The sequence below is a fragment of the Musa acuminata genome, chromosome BXJ3-4 (genome assembly GCF_036884655.1).
Source record: "Musa acuminata AAA Group cultivar baxijiao chromosome BXJ3-4, Cavendish_Baxijiao_AAA, whole genome shotgun sequence".
Taxonomy (NCBI): domain Eukaryota; kingdom Viridiplantae; phylum Streptophyta; class Magnoliopsida; order Zingiberales; family Musaceae; genus Musa; species Musa acuminata.
The window spans coordinates 4880102-4900258 of record NC_088352.1 but is presented as its reverse complement, the minus strand read 5'-3'; the positions used below and the strand labels follow the sequence as shown (position 1 = coordinate 4900258).

Below are 20157 nucleotides of genomic sequence, written 5' to 3'. Positions count from 1 at the left end.
TACCGGGTGACCGAGCGACAACAAGTCCACGCCAAGAACCGCTTCTGCTTCCATTTTGCTCCGGTCATTACGGCTGATGAAATCGATGAGTGTTCGGGAGATGTGTGAGTGAAGCCGGATCGAAGGGAGGGTCCGAGGAAGGGGAAGAGACGAACGTCGGACCCAAACGCATTTTACAGAGCAATTTTGAACAGCTAAATCTATTCTTGAGTTCCGGACACGTATCGAGCGGATTGTCCTCATCTTGACTGTCCATCACACGGAAGATGATCATGATCTGATGAGCCTTCCCTTCGCTAGGGTTTCCTTTTACCGCCTCACTCGGATATATATTCCCTCCGCTACTCCGCCGGCTGGTATTAGGGTTTGGATCTCTCTTGCTTTCGCAATGGCGCCGCCGAAGAAAGCGAGGATGGCGAGCCGGAACCCTAGCCTGATCCGAGGCATCGGCAAGTTCTCGAGGTCGAAGATGTACCACAAGCGCGGGATCTGGGCCATCAAGGCCAAGCATGGCGGTTCCTTCCCCCACCACGACCTGAAGCCGGCGCCGACAACGCCGGCAGCCGTGAAGCCCCCCAAGTTTTACCCCGCCGACGACGTCAAGACTCCCATCCCCAATCACCGCAAGGCCAAGCCCACCAAACTCAGGTACGTGGTGGGGTTGTCCTGCGTCTATTGCTGTTTTCATGTGGTGCTCAGTTCGGTGTTTGTGATGCGTTCCTTTTGTGTGATTTAGGGCGAGCATCACTCCCGGGACTGTTCTGATCCTTCTCGCGGGGAGGTTCATGGGGAAGAGGGTTGTCTTCCTCAAGCAGCTTCCTTCCGGGCTTCTGCTCGTTACTGGTGAGTGCCTCCGGATCCGTTCGCATTAGATCGGAATGTGTTCATATTATTGTTTTGCTCCTTTATTCGCTATCTTCTTTTTTACCATAAGTTATTCTTAGCATCATTTTGAACCTCTATACTGCAAGTTTTGCTTGGCAAATCAACTCATTAAACCAATGACGGTTGAATGGTTCATTCGTTCATATGAATTTTTGACCTTTTTGAGTCGGCTTTTGGTTTTTTGATGAGTGCATGCTATTATAGATTTGGGGATAATGTGACAAAGAAACGTTTTTCCTGAAGCATTTTACTTGTGATCGCTATCTCATAAAGAGTTATTAGCTGGAACAACAGTATTTATGGAAGGAACAGGTCTCCAGGATCATTCTAAATAGTGTTAGTATTGGCAATTTTTAAGGTACCTATTTATTCTCTCGCTGCACTAAAAAGAAAAAGCTATGTACTTCCAGCCTTGATTCTTCAATAATTGGCCGCATTTGGTTGGATTTCAGCTATTCAACGAAATGGGTACAAATGACATTTTTGTAGTTAATTATGATACGAAGGTGAACTGATTTCGTATGTCTTTCCCCAAATGCACTATCTCCTCCCTTGCTGTCTTGGCTAGAGTCTGCTGATGACAACAAAAACCCTTTTTTCTTTTTGGAGAAAAAGGTAAGGGTGGAGAAGATGAAGAGGAGTATGGTTGAGCGATAGTAATAGGAGTGGCTGGTTGAATGTTGATGTCGGGCTGTTGCATATGCCAGCTTAGTGATGTTGTCCACCAGTATAGCTTCAATCAGAGGTGCTACAGCTGTATTGAGAGTTGGGGCTGTGCAGCACCAGCAATGACAATGAGAGAGGGCAATTGAGGTGTAGAGAAGAGAGAAAGAAAGGGTGAACAGGAGAAAATATGATGATGATAGTCTGCCAGTTTGTTTTAGTCTTTTAACCGATTGCAGCCTCTGGGCATATCAAATTTCTGCTATGCCCAAGCCCTACCATGTTTACATTTATGGATCACAATCCAGCTTCAAGATAACCTATATTTTTATCTTCCATCCTTCTCAAAATTAGAGAAGACATGGTTATAGAATTTAGTATCCAATTTTGTCCTTCCAATTTCATGTGTTGTTTAAAAGTCAATACTGGTTTGTTTTGTTTTGTTCCCCTAGTTCAGAGCACCAACGAGATATCAAGTTTGTCTTAACATTTACTTGATCCAATTTCTTATGAATCACAGTTCCTTAATATCAAGTTGGGTGCCTTGCACTAAATAGCTGCTTTCTTGTTGTCATATCAAAGATCACAAAAACACACACACACACTTTTTCTCTCTTTCTGTCTGTCTGTATTGATATCAGAAAAAAAAATTGATGCATCAGTTGGATACTTGTTTAAAGAAAGCAAAAGAGTGAGACATTGACATCATAGGAGAGCTGGTGCAAAAATGATTTTGACTATGAATCGAAATTATTTTTTGCTTGTTTTTGGTTCAATTTCGTGTAATGCATTAGAATGCAGCTTTCGAGGCTTTGCAGCCCAGTGCAAAAGCATTAATTAGTGTACAGTGAGCTTGTTGCAATAGTATTTGACTCATTGCCTTGTATAATAAGATTTTTTGTTATAGCTATTGCTGTTTAATTGCTTTTCTGACCAGAACTACCTTTGAGTTAGTGTGGCATTATGGATCTGTTGTTCCTGGTTTTGCATCTCATTTAGTCGGGGATCTGTATAGGGCCCTTCAAGATAAATGGAGTGCCTCTAAGGCGAGTAAATCAAGCTTATGTCATCGGAACGTCCACTAAAGTTGATATATCACAAGTCAATACTGACAAGTTTGATGATAAGTACTTCACCAAGGAGAAAAAGAAGATGGCAAAGAAGAGCGAAGGTGAATTTTTCGAGAGTGAGAAAGAGGTTTGTCTTTGTCCATATGAGTATGTTGATCAATTACAAGTGTTCTATAAGTTCATTGCCTTATTCTTGCCCCTCTTATTCCCTTGAAAAATATAGGAAACAAAGGGACTCCCTCAGGAGAAGAAGGATGACCAAAAGTCTGTGGACACCCCATTGATAAAAGCCATCGAAGCAGTCGAAGACTTGAAGACCTACTTAGGTGCAAGGTTTTCGCTTAGGTCAGGGATGAAACCCCATGAGCTCGTATTCTAGAATGAAGAATTTATTTCAGCTTAGTTACAATTTTATTTTGGTTTTTGCTGGTTTGCCCGGAGCTTAGACTGTCACGAGGATCCTGAATTTTGTTTCATGCTTTTCTATTCAACTGGAGAATTCTTCTCAGCTATAAATGTTTCGGTTGGAAATTTACCACTAAGTGAATCTATAGTTTTCAGAGATTTGCATTGGCTTTTAATGTAACCCTTCCTTGGATCCTGCATTCCTTCAACGTGATGGCCTTTTGTTTGTGTTTCAAAGATCCAAATCCAATATAATGCTAGTTTCTGTGATTTGACATGATTCGGTATTCTTTGATCATCCAAATTGGAAAACATTGTGATGTGTTTCATCAATTTGTTATGTGTTTTTTTTTTTACTCTCAATATTGAATTTTTATCGAATGATCTTTTTAAATTGATTTTTATTTAAGGATGTTTATTTTTCATTGTTGATCATCATTGCCTCATTGCCTCTCACTACCATGGTTGTGTCGTCGATGCATCCCCCTTGTTCCCACTATAAGGAGTGGGACCCATGGCTCCTCAATCTTCGAGGGTGTGTTAGAGGGCGATGTGAACAAGGAGCTCCTCATCTTTGTGAGGAAGGGGGAGACCGACGATCGATTGCCTTATTGAGGGAGGGGGATATGGCATAGCCACGTTATATGGAGGTGGCGAGGAGAGGGAAGGGACGGGAGGAGGCACTGATTGACATAAGAACCCAACAGTGAGAAGATTTCCGCTGTGTATGAAGCTTTTATTTGGATACAGGAGGAGCTGCACCCGCCTCTACTTTTTGCCTCTTGAGTCTTGACTAGGTGTGGGTCCGCTTCCATCATCATTAGCAGGGTTGCCTATGGTTTCTTTTAGTAGCGACTCCGTATCCATGTCTCAAGACTGCTCACACAATATTCTAATCATCGAGGTGTCTCATCAGATGGATTCGAGTCCTGGAAACACTCAACTGCCAAATAATTCCCGAGTTCCAGCAAAATCGATTACAAGATGGGAGAGTAATCTGGAACTCCTACATCTGACCGATACATCAGCTGATAGTTTCATCGACTGATCCACACAATAATCACCACACAAACACCAAACATAATTTTGGTAGATCGAGTTAAATGCAAGCGTCAGTGGAGAAGGAAAGTTGAAACACATGAATGACTCGAGCAAAGAAAAAGTCTTCTCAGTCAAGCTTCTTTGAATGCAGCAGATCCTACTTGACACTACATGCACCAGTTTCAATACTACCTGAGCACTCATGCACTCAAAGAATGTTGAGTTGATTCCCCAAACTTTTCATTGCTCTTTGCAGCAGTTATTAATGCACGATGCAGTCTGACAAGCCTGCTTGCAGCATATATTCTCTACCGGTCTCTGAAGGAAGCTCAAGATATCCATCAACAGGAAAAGCAAACTTTGGGTGGATAAAAAGCAGGCCTTCCATTTCCAGCTTCAGTGGCTGCTTGGTCCTCCATTTAGTAATATGATTTCCGTGGATTGTTCTGTGGTATCAAGTCAAAAAAGCTCATACATTAGTATCAAGTTGATGGTCGTTGCATTTGATCATGTGTGGTCATCTACAACCAGATTCCAGACAACTAAAAATAATCCTGAGATAAAATTGTAAATGAAGGAGCTTTACCAGTGGGTTTGGACGATGACGATAACCAAGCATCATCCGTTTCTTATACTGCTCATATATATCATCATCAGCGGTAACTTCGCCAGGTTTTTGTGCACCAACACCTAAATTGTCCTTCTTCACTTCACCTGCCATCACTGGATCTGCACGTCCGCGCTTGTCACTGCCTAGTCCCTCACCTGCAAGCAGACCAGGTTTTCCAAAAGGAAAAACAAATGAATAAAAAGAACATAAAAGTAAAAGCTCTATCCTGCTCCCGTGTATATTTACATGTTAAACTGTTGCTACAATAAGTGTCTACTGATGGCAGGAGCTCTGATGATTTCCATCATACCACAAAAAAAAAGTGAATTATGTTGGTTCTCAATGAAAGCCTACCATGTGAAAAACAAAATAAACCATGAACTATAGCAGATCATTACAATTTGTTCATGGGCTATAATTTCCTCAACACAAATCTAAGATCAAGGTTCGTCAAGAGAAGAGATAGCTAAAGTAGAATCCATTGGTTGAAGTGATAATGGCACTAGAGATAACTCCAAGAATAGTTGGACAAATGGCAGAAGTGAGTTAAAATGTCTCACCATAAGTGGAAAAATAGTATCAACTACAGGTTCAACCATACCTTCTTTCCAACCCATTTTAGATAGAAGCCTATGCCCAATGTTGTCAGCCTGGATTCTTGCTTTTTCTGCAGCCTCTCTAGCACCTTTCTGTGCAGATGCATCATTACAAGAAAACAGAAACTTCTCCAACTCTTCTGGTGGAATGAAATCACCCATGTGATGACCTTTTTTAGGGGGAGCTACAATACCACAAAAGGGAAAAACGTTAGAACTACCTTGGAACTCAAGGTAACATCGTTTTTATTTTTACCACCACAGAAAAGCTACACGCATGAAATTGTTCATATTCAATATTCCACAGAATATTAGAACATAAACAAGGGAAACAGGAACTACTCTTAGCAAAAAGAGTATACTTTAAGCTGATTCAAGAATTTGCCTCTACATCCACTGGAAGGCGCTATCATACATCGAATAATAACAGAATTCAGGATAACAAACCTTGAAGAGAAGCAGGTGGTGGCATTTCATCTTTTGATTGCTTCGGTTGCCTTATTCTCTCCTCCTGAGCAGCCTTCTTCATGTAAAACTCCATCATTGCAATGGGATCTGCAGGTGAAGACCCACTGGACTCACCTGATACCAAGACATCTACAAGCTTACAAGGAAGAACACCGGAGACAAGTGCAATCATGAAGAATAAATAATGAATATGATCCACCCTTGGCAAATGATCATATATGTAGATAAGAGAAGGGGCAGTTTAAACAATCAACAGAAACCAAACATTTTCCTTGGAAAAATCTTGTGGTTAGCAGAGAGAAAGGAGAAACAAGAGCCTTTGCATTATAAGTCACATTCCTATGGAGGCCATTGATTGTAATGACACTGTCTAAAGACAATAGAATGTCGTGTTCAGCATCACGTACATGCAGGTTTTTCATGATTTTCTACAAATATAAACGTGCAAGTTTTCCTGAAAAATCTGTAAGCTATGTCAAAATAATAAGTGCTCCACCAATAAATTGATTCACAATAAAGGTTTCACTAAAATATGGTCCTATGATTGTTGCAAGGCATCACACTTCACAAGGAAGTGAATATTTATAAGCTTTTTTAGAGTGTCAAACCAACAAAGTAAAGAATGTTTATGTTCATCGGCTGCATGATCTCATAAAATCCATATGATAAAATCTAAAAAGTCAAATCAAGCAGTAGAAGAAGTAACCCCTAGCATGGCTACATTAGTTCAACTCAACCCATGGTAATCCCATGCAACCAAACCATTCAATCCAAGTTCAAGTCTGGACCAACCAATCTTTAATCTGTTGACTGAATGGATAGGGTTCTAGTCGAACATGATGCTCAACCAACACATCATGGAAAATATACCTTTTTTATATACCTTTTTTCTAAAATTATACGAGTCACTTTTGACCATCCAAACAAAGATAACCCACCCTAAATCATATCTTATGGTCAGGTTCGTCCTGGGATCCTTGACCTTCCGGCAGGTTGAAGAGGTTTAAGAATAGACATATATAAACCCAACTGATGGACACCATTTATACTCGGCATCAAAACCTACTTAACAGGACAATACAAGCTAGATGAGGATACCATAACTGGAAGATCTTCCAGACGAGCCAGATTCTTCATAAGATCCATACAAAGCTGAAGCAGGGGTTTGGTAATTAGGACGTTGTTGGATGTTGCTCCTTTCAGATCCACTTGCTACTCTAGAAGTTGAGGTGCTTCCATTGGCTTCCATAAGAAGTCGAGAATTATGTTAACATAAAAGCTTATATTTACCATTGAAAATATGGAAAATAAGGAGAAATTAGCACACAGATGGTACCGACCAGAATCTGATGCCTTAGAATCTTTCAATTGTGCAAGAGCCTTTTCCTCTTCAAAGAGCTGATACTCATAGTATTTATAATCTGAACAACTTGAATCAAACAAAAACCTGCAAAAATCCATGTTAAGCTCTTTGCACACTATCCTCATAGAGAAGTACACACTTAAAAATAAATAACAAACATCATATTGTTCCAATTGCATATCTAGTGGGGAAAAAAACCTAATAATGAACCGACGGTCAGTGTTCATTTCACATAGTATCTGGAAAAGAAGATAGCTGTATTCCACACAATGTCTTCTCTAAGTATTCAAATGGACAGTTTAATATTCGTGGTACTCCTTAATAATGGAAGAAAGGACTACCCAGCATAAAATAATGCAGTAACATGTTAACAGAAGCATCAAACTAATTATAGATCTTGTTAATGCAAACTACACTTGGAGGAGAACATTGGAAAACTGAGAGATTTCAGGAATTCATACTTGAAAGGTGTATCTCCAGGATTCCGTTGGCGTGTGATGTTCTCAAACTGCCTACCATTCTTTGCAACAAAACTTGCCAACTTATCTGCAACTTTCTTTACTGCTGGATCAGTTGGAGGAGATGGTGCTGCATGTCACTTAAATAACTGATTAATACCAAGAGCATGAACAAGGGAATGCAAATTACTGTTGTAGCAGCACTGCCACATTTTGAGTTCTTTCAACCAACATCCCTTCCATCAATGTCGATAGACACTTAAAAGACACAGGCTGCATTCATGAGACAAAGAAGTTTCAAGAATGTCTGGCACAAATCATGCTGACAGTTAATGGAGCTCAGTAAGCAAGACCTGGTGCCAATATCATATGTTAAAATGGAAAGCAATGATTACCAGGAGAATCCTATGTTAGTCAGGCACAAGAGTTGCTCAAATTTTCAGTGAAAACAACAAAACCTTTTTATTTATAGGAGTCAAAATCTAAAATGTAAGTCTGATAATGTTGGTGGCACAGTATCTGTATTTCCCTGTATCATGTGGGAAGTGTTTCCAACTCTTCAAACTGTAGAGGCTATGGACGAAAGCATGGACGAAAATGTACTAGAACTAGAATGGACCCTTTCTTCTATTGCAACACATCCTGTTCACCATTCATCATAACAAAACATTCTAGCTGTAATTTCACAAATCACAATCACTCTCCAGATTATAGCATTATAAATCAATCATGGAAGCTTGAACAGTCTATTTCCCACAATCCGACCCCAAGATAAAATAAGTATAATAATAAACCAAGTAAAAAGGATGGTTTATCGTACAAGGGCCCAACCAATGTGGAATATGGAAAGGTCAAAATACATGGATTTACCCCTACAAGCCGAGAGTTTGCTGATAAAACAAAAACTATAAAACAGAAAGGGAAGGCCACCACCACCACACCTTTACATCCTTAAAACAGTTGAAAACTGGGGTGCATTTTGAATGTCTGTTTCTTGTCCTTCCGTCTAATAACATAAATAATGTCTATAGTTCCTCAACTAAGCAAATTTTAGTCTTTTTAATGATCTTTTGTTGTTCCAACATATATGAGTTTTGCATTTTTATTTGAATGATGTTATACAGTAACTGACCCTAATCGCTTACTTCTGGGATGCCGATAGGCAGTTCATATTTCTTTCACCAAGGAATTCAGTGATACTTCACGAATAGCAACATCAATACTGAACTATAATGACTTATCCCTTCTATACCTTCCTACTTTATCTATTCTTTATTCAGAGACTGCCCAGGAACACCTGTTTCAAGCTCAAAATAACCTTGTATGTCCTTTTTCCAAGGTAAGGATCCTTGCTTTCAAATTGAAATGCCCTCTGATCCTTTCGTACACAATGTTTTTTGTGCTAATATGCAAAAGTTCATAGCACTGTATAGCAATTTAGAAAACCATACCAATTTATGTTCAGCATATTCTTATCTTGATGGCTGAAGCTTTGTGTAGAAAGCTTAAATATATGGCATATAGGAAAAATGTGGTGTCTTGGTTTCAAAATGAGAAAGGACGTGTTTAGAGAAACAAAAAAGAAAACAAATGAGTGCTTTTTCAAGCATATCAAAATTTTCTTGTTCTAACTAAATTCATACTGCCATCTATGAATAACTTCAAAAAAAATTTCACCTGAATTTATTTGGCACAATAAGACTAACCATGTACATCAACAAGCTAGATGACTCAAATAAGAAGTTTTTCTTCTTAATTCAAAAAAGAAGACTCATATCAAATACTACAAATAACAAAACCCAAAACCAAAATCAAGTTATGATTTCATGATTTACGTTTCACGAGGTAAATGGATATGGCATAGACAATCCTTAAACTTTCATGCATATAACTAATGTATCAGCAGATCATTCAGTTATGAGCACTACCAACAAATCCTGTCCACTACAAGTATAAAAAAAAACCTCATATATCTAGTTTTACATGTATCAATCATATCAAGGTTTTTATCCGACGAACCATCATAAATGAGTAATAGAAGTAAAGACGCTTTTGATTCTTCTTCTAGGAAGGGATGATAGCTTTTATCCATCACCAATAACTAAACTTTTCATGTTTCACATATTAAAGCTAAAAAATTTCACAATGAATCCAAATGCATGAAAAAGAAAATAACTATCATAGCATAGCTAAATAGAAAATTGAAAGCAGCTGTAACACACTTCCCATAAAACATTAATTCACTGCAAAAGATCATGCAAAGAACAACAAATTACCAACATCCTGCTGTTGTGACAAAGACTGAATGATATCTCTTTGACCCAACTTCTGGCGCTTAATGGGTTCATCTCCAGAAACAGCTTCGGCTTCAGCAGCCTCTTCCTCCTCCTCATCAGTCACAAACTTAATTGGCGCTGCTGCAACCTTCGACTTCTGCTTCAAGCTGAAGGCAAGCTTGCCACCGGAGGTCAGAGTGCTTCCCTTCTTCGTATCCTTTACTTTAACTTCCAGCGGTCTTTTGTTAACAATAACAGAAGGTTTCAGGGCAACAGAAGGGGTAGCCGAAGTGCTAGATTTAGACCGATCAGCTGCAGCAGCTGGGACCTTCTCTTGCTGGAGTTGCTTAAATTTCTCCATGAAAGATCCATCATTAACAAACAAACTCGACTTGTCTCCTTTCTCCATCGTCGATCTCTCTTAAAGAACTCAATTCAGATCAAGCAACTTGGGAACCAAAAGCTGCATCCTTTCAGTTCCGATTAAAAGAGGGCTTATAAAGCAAGCATCATAAAATCTTCAGCAGTCACGAAATAATAATCGAAGAAAAATTGGCGAAAGATCTTCAATTAGGGTTTCATGCAAACAGAGTCAAAAGATCGGATATCGTCCACGAAAACCAATCCATACGAGACGGCCCCGCAAGAAACCCTAAACAATCTAAAACTTGGGGGAGACTTCGATCGAGCCGATCCTTCAAAATCTAAAACTCGGATGTCGCTCATTTAAAGTAAATAAAAGAAAAAACGATAAAAATCGAGGAAAAATTGGGCAAAGATCTCTCTTTCGCATACCTAAATCAACAACGCTGTCGATCTCCAATCCCAGATAAAACGAGAGGGAGGAAGATGGATCGGGAGAACCAACAGAGACGGAGAGAGACGGATTGCGAACCTTGAGGAGAAATCGAAATCGATGGAGGATAGCAAAATTTAGGGATTGAGGGCGGAGAGCGACGGAGAAAGTCTCCGTGTTAGGGCGTTTTATATCGGAGCGCTGCTCGATCCGTTATATCGCCAGCAACAGATCATTACAAATCCGATACAAAATGTAACGAGTCTCTAATTTATTTATACGAGTTTAAATCGATGATTATTTCAAATATGTTTCTCAAATTAAGATCCTTAAATAAGGTTTTTGTTTCTAAAAAATAATTTTCTTTTTGAATTATAATATTAATTTATCTGAAAAAAAGGAAGGGTGATTTATTCGAAAAAAAAATTACTTTATGAGTTTTTACTTGGAGAAAATCTTTATTTTCATAAATTATCACAACAATGACATCTTTTCCTTAGTCTGTTATTTAAATGATTTGAATGTAAAATAAATCAAATAAATTTATACATCTCCCCCTTCTTCCCTCCATGATCGCTTGCTAAGATATAATTAAGAATGATTCATTTTACATGCCATACATTTATACAAATCAAATTAATCTGACTTCTAATCTCTCCCTTCTTTCTCCACGGCACCTTGTTAAGATATAATTTAAAATATTTCTTTTTACATACCATACCTACTCGGTAGAATTAAGTGGTGCTACGTTTTAGATGATTTTTTATGGTCAGATCGCTTATGACTTGATAAGATGTTGTCGAGTTTTAATTAACTATAACATATCATTTGCTTCTCATTGTGCTTTAAGAAAAAAAATTTGTAACGATGGTGGAACACAATAGCTAACTCAAAAACTTGATAATAGTCGTAAATACCAAAAATAATAAAGTAATATTTAGAAGTTTTGCTTGCGAAGTGCATAAGATACGAAGATATTTGAGAGAATTAAGGTATATCGACTTAAGCTGCTCATGAATATAGGAGACACAGATGGACGGTAGGAGATGCATGATTTATCTAAATAGTAATGTTAGAAGTGAAAAACAAATGAGGATATTGAGATATTCTAGTATCTATGTAAATAGTATTAAATGTAAAAGACACGAGGGCGATGAAATGGTGGTGTGATGTAGCTCGCAGATGATAGCTTGGGTAGCTCAATAGACATCAGGCAGCCTACAGCGCCTGCACGAGGAACGATAGCAATTGCAGTGACGTGAAGGAAGATCGGGCAAACCAACTAATCTACTAGTGACAATGTTGTCATAAGCTGCAACAAGCAACGAGCAATGAACAGGTGGATGACACTCTTTGACGTGGGTTCGTAGCAGTGGAAGAATAAAAAATAAAATCTTTAATTTTGTAAAGATTTATTCATCGTCGTGCGAAGATTGATGTACAAAATTCAGAAAACTTAAAACTATGTATAATAAAGATTATGTTACCTAGGGAGATCGTATATCCCTGAATCCTTACAGATCTCTAGGAAAGGGTGAAAGAGGTCAAGCGCCCTCCTATCTAGTTGTGATCTACACAGTAGGTCCTCAAAACTTCTGGCCTGCTTTAAATCCTTGTAGATCTCTAGGAGAGAAAGAGGAGAATACGATAGACAAGCAAAAGACTCTGGCTTATGAACCACTGAATCCCTCCTATTTATAGAGGTCTCATGTCAACTTAACCCTAATGGATCCTCTCATATTAGGTATTGAATCTCCACTAATCTCTTATTGGTTTTTATTGGATCTCATCCATAGAATCCAATAATTCAGGGGCTTATTGGATATCCAATAAGATAGGGGCTCCAACGGATATATCATATCTGAACATCTACTCATCACAACGTCTACCATATGTATGTGAACTCTAGGTCCAATATTGTACTGGTCGTGAGTCATACCTGTCAGAACTCCTTCTGGCTCAGTGAATTATTATCTCCATAATAATTCACTCGACTCATCGACTACGAACGTACTAGACTACTACGCTGTATACCTCAAACGATACAGGAGAATTCAATCCATTAGACCTGTCTATCCTCAATTATCGTGTACCTATAGTCTCTCATCCATCTAATATCCAAAAGACCGTATACCAGGCATGGTGCTGTCGGACCCATATGGTTTATACTCAAGTCTCACTCTAATCGGATTCTTCCGAAGAACTCTTTCTCTCTCAATCTGAATGACCCTAGCTAGAGATTTGTCTGAGCAAGAACACATGAGACATTCCTCTCATGACACCGAGAGTGGATGATCATCTATCGATACTCAATAACCCTCGTAAGGTTAACTACCACTCCTGAAAATCGGTTGTGCTAGATCTGAGACATCTAAACCTATAAGTCCAATATCAAAGAGTGGAGCACTCATACAGGACATCCTTAGTGTCTCAAGTCTAAGGACCAGATACACTACTAGGACTACGAAATCGTTGTCTGACAATAAGGCATCATCAACCATCGATCATTTCGTAAGCAGATCAATTAGTGAACTCATTCCCTAATGAGCACCTATATTGTATCCCTAGTGTCCCCACACGAGCAGCTATAAGACCAACTACATCCATCATATTGATGGGTATATAACACACCAATCTGTCCGGTTATCTCGATGTCCCTCTCGAATAACCTATAACCGAGATTATTAGGATCTATGTTTAAAGGTGAATCAGTCACATTATCATGATCTCATTATGATTTGATTCTCATTACATAGATCCAAGGATATCACTATATATATATATATATATATATATATATATATATATATATATATATATATATAAAATAAGCAAAAGGACTGCGTATCAAGTCACATATGTCATCACTCACATGATTAGGTTATTGGGCACCTATGACTAGTAGTTACGTCTTACGTCATTATCGATGATGGTAGGCAACAAAGAGAAGCATCAATTATTGCTAGGGAAACTCATAGTTCTAGTGTTCATGGTCATATTTATTACTAGGTTTTTCATGACATTAATGATTCATTTATTAGAATCATAATGATATTAAAAGGAAATAAATTAATGATATAATAAATGTTAATTGATTTTATAGTTCAATCAATAAATTTATATCGAAAACATGATTAACAAAAAAATATGAGTATGAATTACGAATAAGGTAATGAGTAAGCAACAACAAGCCAAAAGCAAGATAAGGAATTAAAATCGATTTATAGTAGTTTCATCTTTTCGATCTATGTTCACTCTCGATTCCTCTTCCTTAAGGTTATTGGCTTTCACTACTAATATTCTTTCTAATAGATGAAAATTAACTACTCTTATTACAACTTTTCTCTTTTTAACGGGCTTAGGAGAGAACCTCAACACTCACTCTTTTATAAAATCTCTCATCTCCTATAACTTAAAATCACATCTAAACTCAAAAAGGATAAGAGACTCAAACAATGCTCAAAGAGATAGCTACAACCCTTCACAAAGTTATAATTTGATATTTCATCAATCAAGCCTCAATGGAGTATTTATAGGCTCAAAAAAACTTAAAAAATAAAGTCAAAATTTTAAATCTCCAAAATTTTAGGGTACATGTGGTACTACCATTAACACATGGCGGTACTATCGTCATAATTTTTGACATTGTAATTTTAAACTTTTGGTTAGTACTACTACTGTAATTTTTGAATTTTGAATGGTACTACAATCATCATAGGTGGTACTATCGCTACCAGCATTGACAAGCATTATTTGTGCTTGTTGGCTAACTCGGGTGGTATCATTATCGAGGCCTGACAGTATCATTGCTTAGGCTTATATTAAGCCATTGATTTGATTTTTTAACGGGCCCAATTCGGCTTGAGTTCAAGCCTATTGGCTTTCTCGACAAGTTGGCATAGTTTTAGCCCAATACTACTCAATTTGACCTAGAAAGATCACGATCAAGATATTAACAATCCAACCACATATCCAATATAATTACAAAGCTTTTAGCATGTTGTATGCCATTTCGACATGTTATCTAATCTTTCGGCACTTCATCCTTTCCTTCAACATATTGTCTAATCTATTAGCATATTGACTTTTCTATAACATTCGATCTTTTAGTGTAATATCCAATTTTTTTGACATGATGCCCAAACTTATGAAGTCTAATCTTTGACGTATCGACCAATCCTCTAGCTCAATATCTAATTTTTAATATGATACTTTTCGTGACACAACGATCGATTCTCCTTCTTCGATAATTTGTCCTTCAATGGTTCGAATAATTAAAGTATTTACTATATCATTTATCTCAAAAGTATATTAGTTTATAAACTCATTAATTAATTTCATCATCAAAATCAAGGATTCAACATAACGATAAAGTAAAATGATTGACTTGAAGACATAATCTATTTCACGACATCGACACTCTTAATAATATAGTTGATGACGATGATATGATAGATTTAGAGGCACAATCCATATAACAATATAGCTGACTTGATAGTGTCACCTACTTAGAAGTGTGGTCGACTTGATGAAATGGCCGAATTGAGGGTGGTTGTTTGGATGGTATGATTGGATGACCATGTTGATAGCACAACCAATTTAAAGAAATAGTTGGCCTAGAGTGTGACCGTCTTGATGGCATTATTTTGTCTATCTAGAGGATGCTATCAATAACCATCCAATCTTAAAAGCAATTTCTTCCTTGTATAGTATTGTCATATTGATGCAATGGTCCTAAAAATAAAAAGTTAAAGTATAGTTTAAAAGATCATAAATAAATATCTTACTTTTTTAAATAAGATTTGATAGAGTTACAAAGTACATTGCTCAATAAAAAGAATATGGCTCAACTTCAGTATTTAAAAAATGATTTGGTAAAGACTATCCAATATGATATATCAATTTCTTAATATTTTTAAAAATTAAAATTTTATATTTAGAGATATTACTCTTAGATCTAGATGAGCCTATCTTTGATGTACAAATGAAATATTATATTATTTATCATCTTTGAAAAGAATAAGTTTCTTATATTACATCTATTCAAGGATGGGTTCAACAACCATCCTTATTAGAGTTGAGAAATCTTTTTGCTTCTCAGAAATCCTTACTCATCAAATGACAAGAGTTTATATCTCAAGGGGAGATAGAGATGCTCTTTTTACAAATAAGAAAAAGAGTAATGATAATGATAAAAAGAAGAATGATGATGTTAATAGCTGGCAAGAGTCTTTTTCGAACAATGGTATAAATTGGAAAAAGATCAAGTGTTATGGGTGTCGCAAGTTAGGTTATGTCAAGAAAAATTATCGTGTGAAGATTAAAGGATGAAGTATTATAAACAAAAAAATTATTCTAATACTATTGATGAAGATTGAGATAAATGCTTTATGGATGAAACTATTAAGGCCATGACATATATCAATTTTGAACATGATTTGATTCGGGATATGGTCATATCTCACTGATAATGGTACCAAATTCAATAATCTTCAAAGTTATAATGCAATTAACATGACAGATAATACTGTTTACCAAGTAAAAAAGGAAGGTACTATCGTAATCTCAGATAAAAATAATGATTTTATTATATTAAAGAGTATATATCATATTCTAAGTATGAATTTTTTTTTTCTTTATTGTAAATGTAATTGAAATTAAAAATTATATTATTTTTGGTCATAATGAAATCAAGTTTTTTTAAAATATAAAAGAATTAAATATATGTAATAATATATACTAACAAAAGGGTCAAAGATTTATATATTTTATCAACATCAAACTCTTATGTTGATAAAATAAGTACAAAAATGATGGTGCATCAATCTGGCATGCTAGATTTGGACATATAATTTTTTTAAAATTAAAGATTATAATATAGAAAGGTTCAGTGAATGATCTTCCCAGCACACATGCAACTTTTTTGATAGGTCACTTTTAAGATGTAAATTCTCATTAGAATTTATTCATAGCAATCTAATTGGCTATACTCAAACATCATCTTATTTAGGTTCTTGTTATATACTTTGCAAGGTTCACCTAGGTCTATTTTGTAAAGAAAAAATCAGAATTTTTTTAAAATTTGAAAAGTTTAAATTAATAGTTGAATGTATTCTTGAAAGAAAAATTAAAAGATTACGCATGGCTGAGAGTTCACTTCTAATATATTATTCTTTTTTTACAAAGAGTATAGAATCAAAAGGAAACTTACATGTATAAATACACTACAACAAAATGGTATGACAACGAAAAATTTAATATCTCATAGAGACTTATAAGTGTTGGCTTCATACGAAGAATTTTAGAGCATTTAGTAATTTAATCGAACTTATGTTATTAATCGAATTCTAAATGAGCTTATATTTGGTAAGAAACCAAATATTAAGTATTTTAGAGCATTCAGTTCTTCGTGCTATGTTTACATACCAGACTCAAAGATAAACAAGCTTGATGCTAAAGCCAAGAAATACATCTTATTAGCTATAATTAAAAAAAAAAGGTTGAAAATACATGGATCTACAAAAACATATGTATGTGGTATCTTATGTTGAAGTTTTTTGTTATTATCCTTCATAAGTAATTTCTTTTAAAAATATCAATCATAATAATAAAAGTGATATATGTTCAAAACCTGTGGTTGAGTTTTCTTTGTCATATAATACTCCTATAGATTTTAGCTTACCTTCTTCCTCATTTGTATCTACTATATTAATTCTTCATCACCAAGGAGCAAAGCGATATAGAGAGTAATAATATCTATAAAGAAAAAATTCTAACACAAAGAGGAACAAAGAGAATAATTATCAAACGTTTTGATAAAGCTAAAGGTGTTAAGGTGTAAGAGGATGCTATGAATAAAGAAATGGATGATCTTCATAAAAATAAAACTTATGATCTATAAGATGAAACGTAAGTCAGATGGAAGTATAGATCATTATAATCAAGACTTGTTGCAAGGGGGTTTTCTTAAAAATATATATTAGATTATAAGAAAATCTTTAGTCGTATAGCCAAGATGACATCTATTAGGATGGTGATTGCTTTAGTAACTAATCTTAAATGGAAGTTTTAACAAGTTGATGTGAAGAATGCATTCTAATATGGTGAAATCGACAAGAATATTTATATAGAACAACCACCAAGGTATACTTTTATTACTAAACCAAATTACATTTGTAAGCTCAAGAAAGCTTTCTATGGGTTAAACCAAGCTCTCAAAGCATGATATGGAAAAATTACTTAATACTGACATTTCTGTGATTATTTTTCTACTTATTTAGATCCTAGCTTATTTATTAAAAAGCAAGGAAGCCTACATATTATTGGTCTTCTATATATATATAGATGATATGATCATTATTAGTAATGATGAAATATAGATTTTAAAGCTTTGTGGTGATCTTTCTCTTCGATTTGAAATAAAAGTCTTGAGAAAGCTTAATATTTTTCTTGATTTGGAGGTAATGAATAGAAAAGAAGATATATTTATCTCTCAAACAAGCTATGTAAAAAAAATTATTAAAAGATTTAGAATTTATAAAAGTAAGAATATTTCTATTTTGCTTGATGCAAATATAAAGTTAAGTTGTAATGAAAGGAAGATTCTTTTTTACCATTAATTTTTTTGTGCTCGTTTTTGGTAATCTCATCTACTTAATAATTACAAGATTAGATATTACATTTTTAGTTAGTCTTATAAGTCATTTTATGCAATCTCCAAGAAAGCAATATTTTGATGCAACAAAAAGAATTTTAAAATATATAAATTTTACCCTTGATTTAGGATTATTCTATAAGAAAGACATACATCTGAAATTGATGATGTTTTGAGATATGATTTGGATAATCGTAGATCTACTTCTAGCTATGTCTTTTTACATGGTTTTACTTGCATTTCATGGTGCAGTATAAAACAACAATTGATCTCTCTTTCTACAATCGAAGGTAAATATAAAACTTCCTCACTTACTGCTTAGGAATGTACGTGGTTAAGATGTCTAATCGAGGACGTATGCTATCAAATTAATAAACTAACTATTTTATAGAATGACAATCAAAGTGTCTTAAAATTTATTATAAATCTAATTTATCATGCAAAAACCAAGCATATTAAAATTGAACATTATTTTATCTAGAAAAAGGTGTTTCAAGAAGTCAGAGATCAAAAGTAAAGATATTATAGTAGATATTTTTATTAAATCTCTTTCCAATGAACTATTTAAATATGTTCGAAGAAAGCTAAGATTTATTTTTAAAAGCATACTTTAATGGGGAGTGTTAAGAAGTTAAAGTATATTTTAGAAGTTCATAAATTAATATCTTACCTTTTTAATAAGATTATATAGAGTTATAGAGATTGGATTCTTGTAATTCATATCTATAAATAGGTGGCATCTACATGCATAGATCCATCCAAGCCTCAAGTATTCAAGCAAATATTCAAGATCTGTAAGTACTTTTATTTTCGAGAAGTTCAATATAATATTCTTTTCTGTTTTGATTTCTTCTTTTATTTGATTTGATCTTAAGTTAGTAATACCTTCTTACTACTATTTAAAAAAAGGATTATACTTGCATGTGATCCCTCCCTTTCTTCGTACTGTGAAGATATGATAGTCTTGAAATTATGCTTGCATGACGAGAGGTATGTTGGATAATTATTGACCTTTCCATTCTTAGTGCATTCGGGGTGGCCTAGGTATGCCATTTGCCTCCCGATAACCATGGCGTAGTGAAATTATCTATAAGAGTAGCTAATCTAGAGTGTGTAACAACACTTAATTCTAGCTTATATTAAGGCATAGCTATTGACAAGTATTCTGAAATTTCTAGAGCTAGTATTCCAATAGGATAAAGAATCCTAATACCAGAAGGAGTTCTTATAAGAAAAAAATATTAATAATTAAGGTTTGGCTCTTCTATAAATATCTCTTGGTGGTGAAGAATAAAATGTAAGAAATACTATTAGTTCTCTTAGGTTTTTCTCTAGGATTATATAGAGAGGGTGATTAAAAAGGATATAAATTCTTTGAAATTTATATGAGAATGTGTGCAAGAAAGTGTGCTGCTGAATAGAGAACTCAAAAGTGATCTAACATGCCATAAATATAAGTAATATGTCTTATAATTTATCTAACATGCCATAAATATAAGTAATATTTGTTGATAATATTTCTTGAGTTATACTAAATCTTATATCGACTTTGTAATATGCTTATTCAATCTTTGGAAATTTTTTTTTTTTTTAAATTTCCACTCGAGCAATGATAGTTGATTGCTCTAATACTACTTGTAAAGAATTTAATTTTTCTCTATCGATATAAAAAAAATTTATTGAATCATATTAAATCTTATATTAATTTTTTGATATGTTTTTAAATTTATTAATTTTGGTATTTTTTTTAGTTTTTATTTTTTATTTCTCCAACAAGCTTTGACCATTCATCGGGTTCTATGCTCACACTAGCTGTGTCATTTGTGAGAGGAATGACATGACTATCTGCATCTTATTTGTTAGAGATTGAAT

At 35.1% G+C, this 20157-nt stretch overlaps 2 protein-coding genes across 6 annotated transcripts; one reads left to right on the top strand and one right to left on the bottom strand.

Annotated features, from left to right (window-relative positions):
* Positions 1–296: 296 nt before the first annotated feature.
* Positions 297–3199, top strand: LOC135637185 (large ribosomal subunit protein eL6x-like). The gene is made up of 4 exons (XM_065149708.1): positions 297–648; positions 737–843; positions 2564–2745; positions 2842–3199. The coding sequence occupies exons 1-4, from the start codon at positions 389–391 to the stop codon at positions 2995–2997; spliced, it is 705 nt and encodes a 234-aa protein (XP_065005780.1). The 5' UTR covers positions 297–388; the 3' UTR covers positions 2998–3199.
* Positions 3200–4093: 894 nt separating this feature from the next.
* Positions 4094–10808, bottom strand: LOC135582186 (SURP and G-patch domain-containing protein 1-like protein). Of its 5 annotated transcripts, none has more exons than XM_065149707.1 (9): positions 10631–10808; positions 9836–10298; positions 7563–7689; positions 7079–7185; positions 6843–6980; positions 5718–5852; positions 5276–5455; positions 4651–4829; positions 4094–4510 (listed from the first exon to the last, which is right to left on the bottom strand). In XM_065149707.1, exons 2-9 carry the CDS (start codon positions 10242–10244, stop codon positions 4484–4486), a joined length of 1302 nt encoding a protein of 433 aa, XP_065005779.1. In that variant the 5' UTR covers positions 10245–10298; positions 10631–10808; the 3' UTR covers positions 4094–4483. The 5 variants fall into 5 exon arrangements, with proteins under 5 accessions (XP_065005779.1, XP_065005776.1, XP_065005774.1 ...); XM_065149704.1 differs by having other exon boundaries at positions 6837–6980; positions 9836–10305; positions 10631–10807; XM_065149702.1 differs by having other exon boundaries at positions 6837–6980; positions 10631–10807.
* Positions 10809–20157: the final 9349 nt, after the last annotated feature.

Excerpts from the sequence above, each read along its gene's own strand:
- LOC135582186 (XM_065149703.1), bottom strand. The coding sequence starts at position 10,244 with ATGGAGAAAGGAGACAAGTCGAGTTTGTTTGTTAATGATGGATCTTTC. Across the intron at positions 6,981-7,078 it reads TTCTAAGGCATCAGATTCTG|CCAATGGAAGCACCTCAACT; the intron begins GTCGGTACCATC and ends TTCTTATGGAAG. Across the intron at positions 4,511-4,650 it reads GTCATCGTCCAAACCCACTG|AACAATCCACGGAAATCATA; the intron begins GTAAAGCTCCTT and ends TTGATACCACAG.
- LOC135637185 (XM_065149708.1), top strand. The coding sequence starts at position 389 with ATGGCGCCGCCGAAGAAAGCGAGGATGGCGAGCCGGAACCCTAGCCTG. Across the intron at positions 649-736 it reads GCCAAGCCCACCAAACTCAG|GGCGAGCATCACTCCCGGGA; the intron begins GTACGTGGTGGG and ends TGTGTGATTTAG. Across the intron at positions 2,746-2,841 it reads TTTTCGAGAGTGAGAAAGAG|GAAACAAAGGGACTCCCTCA; the intron begins GTTTGTCTTTGT and ends TGAAAAATATAG.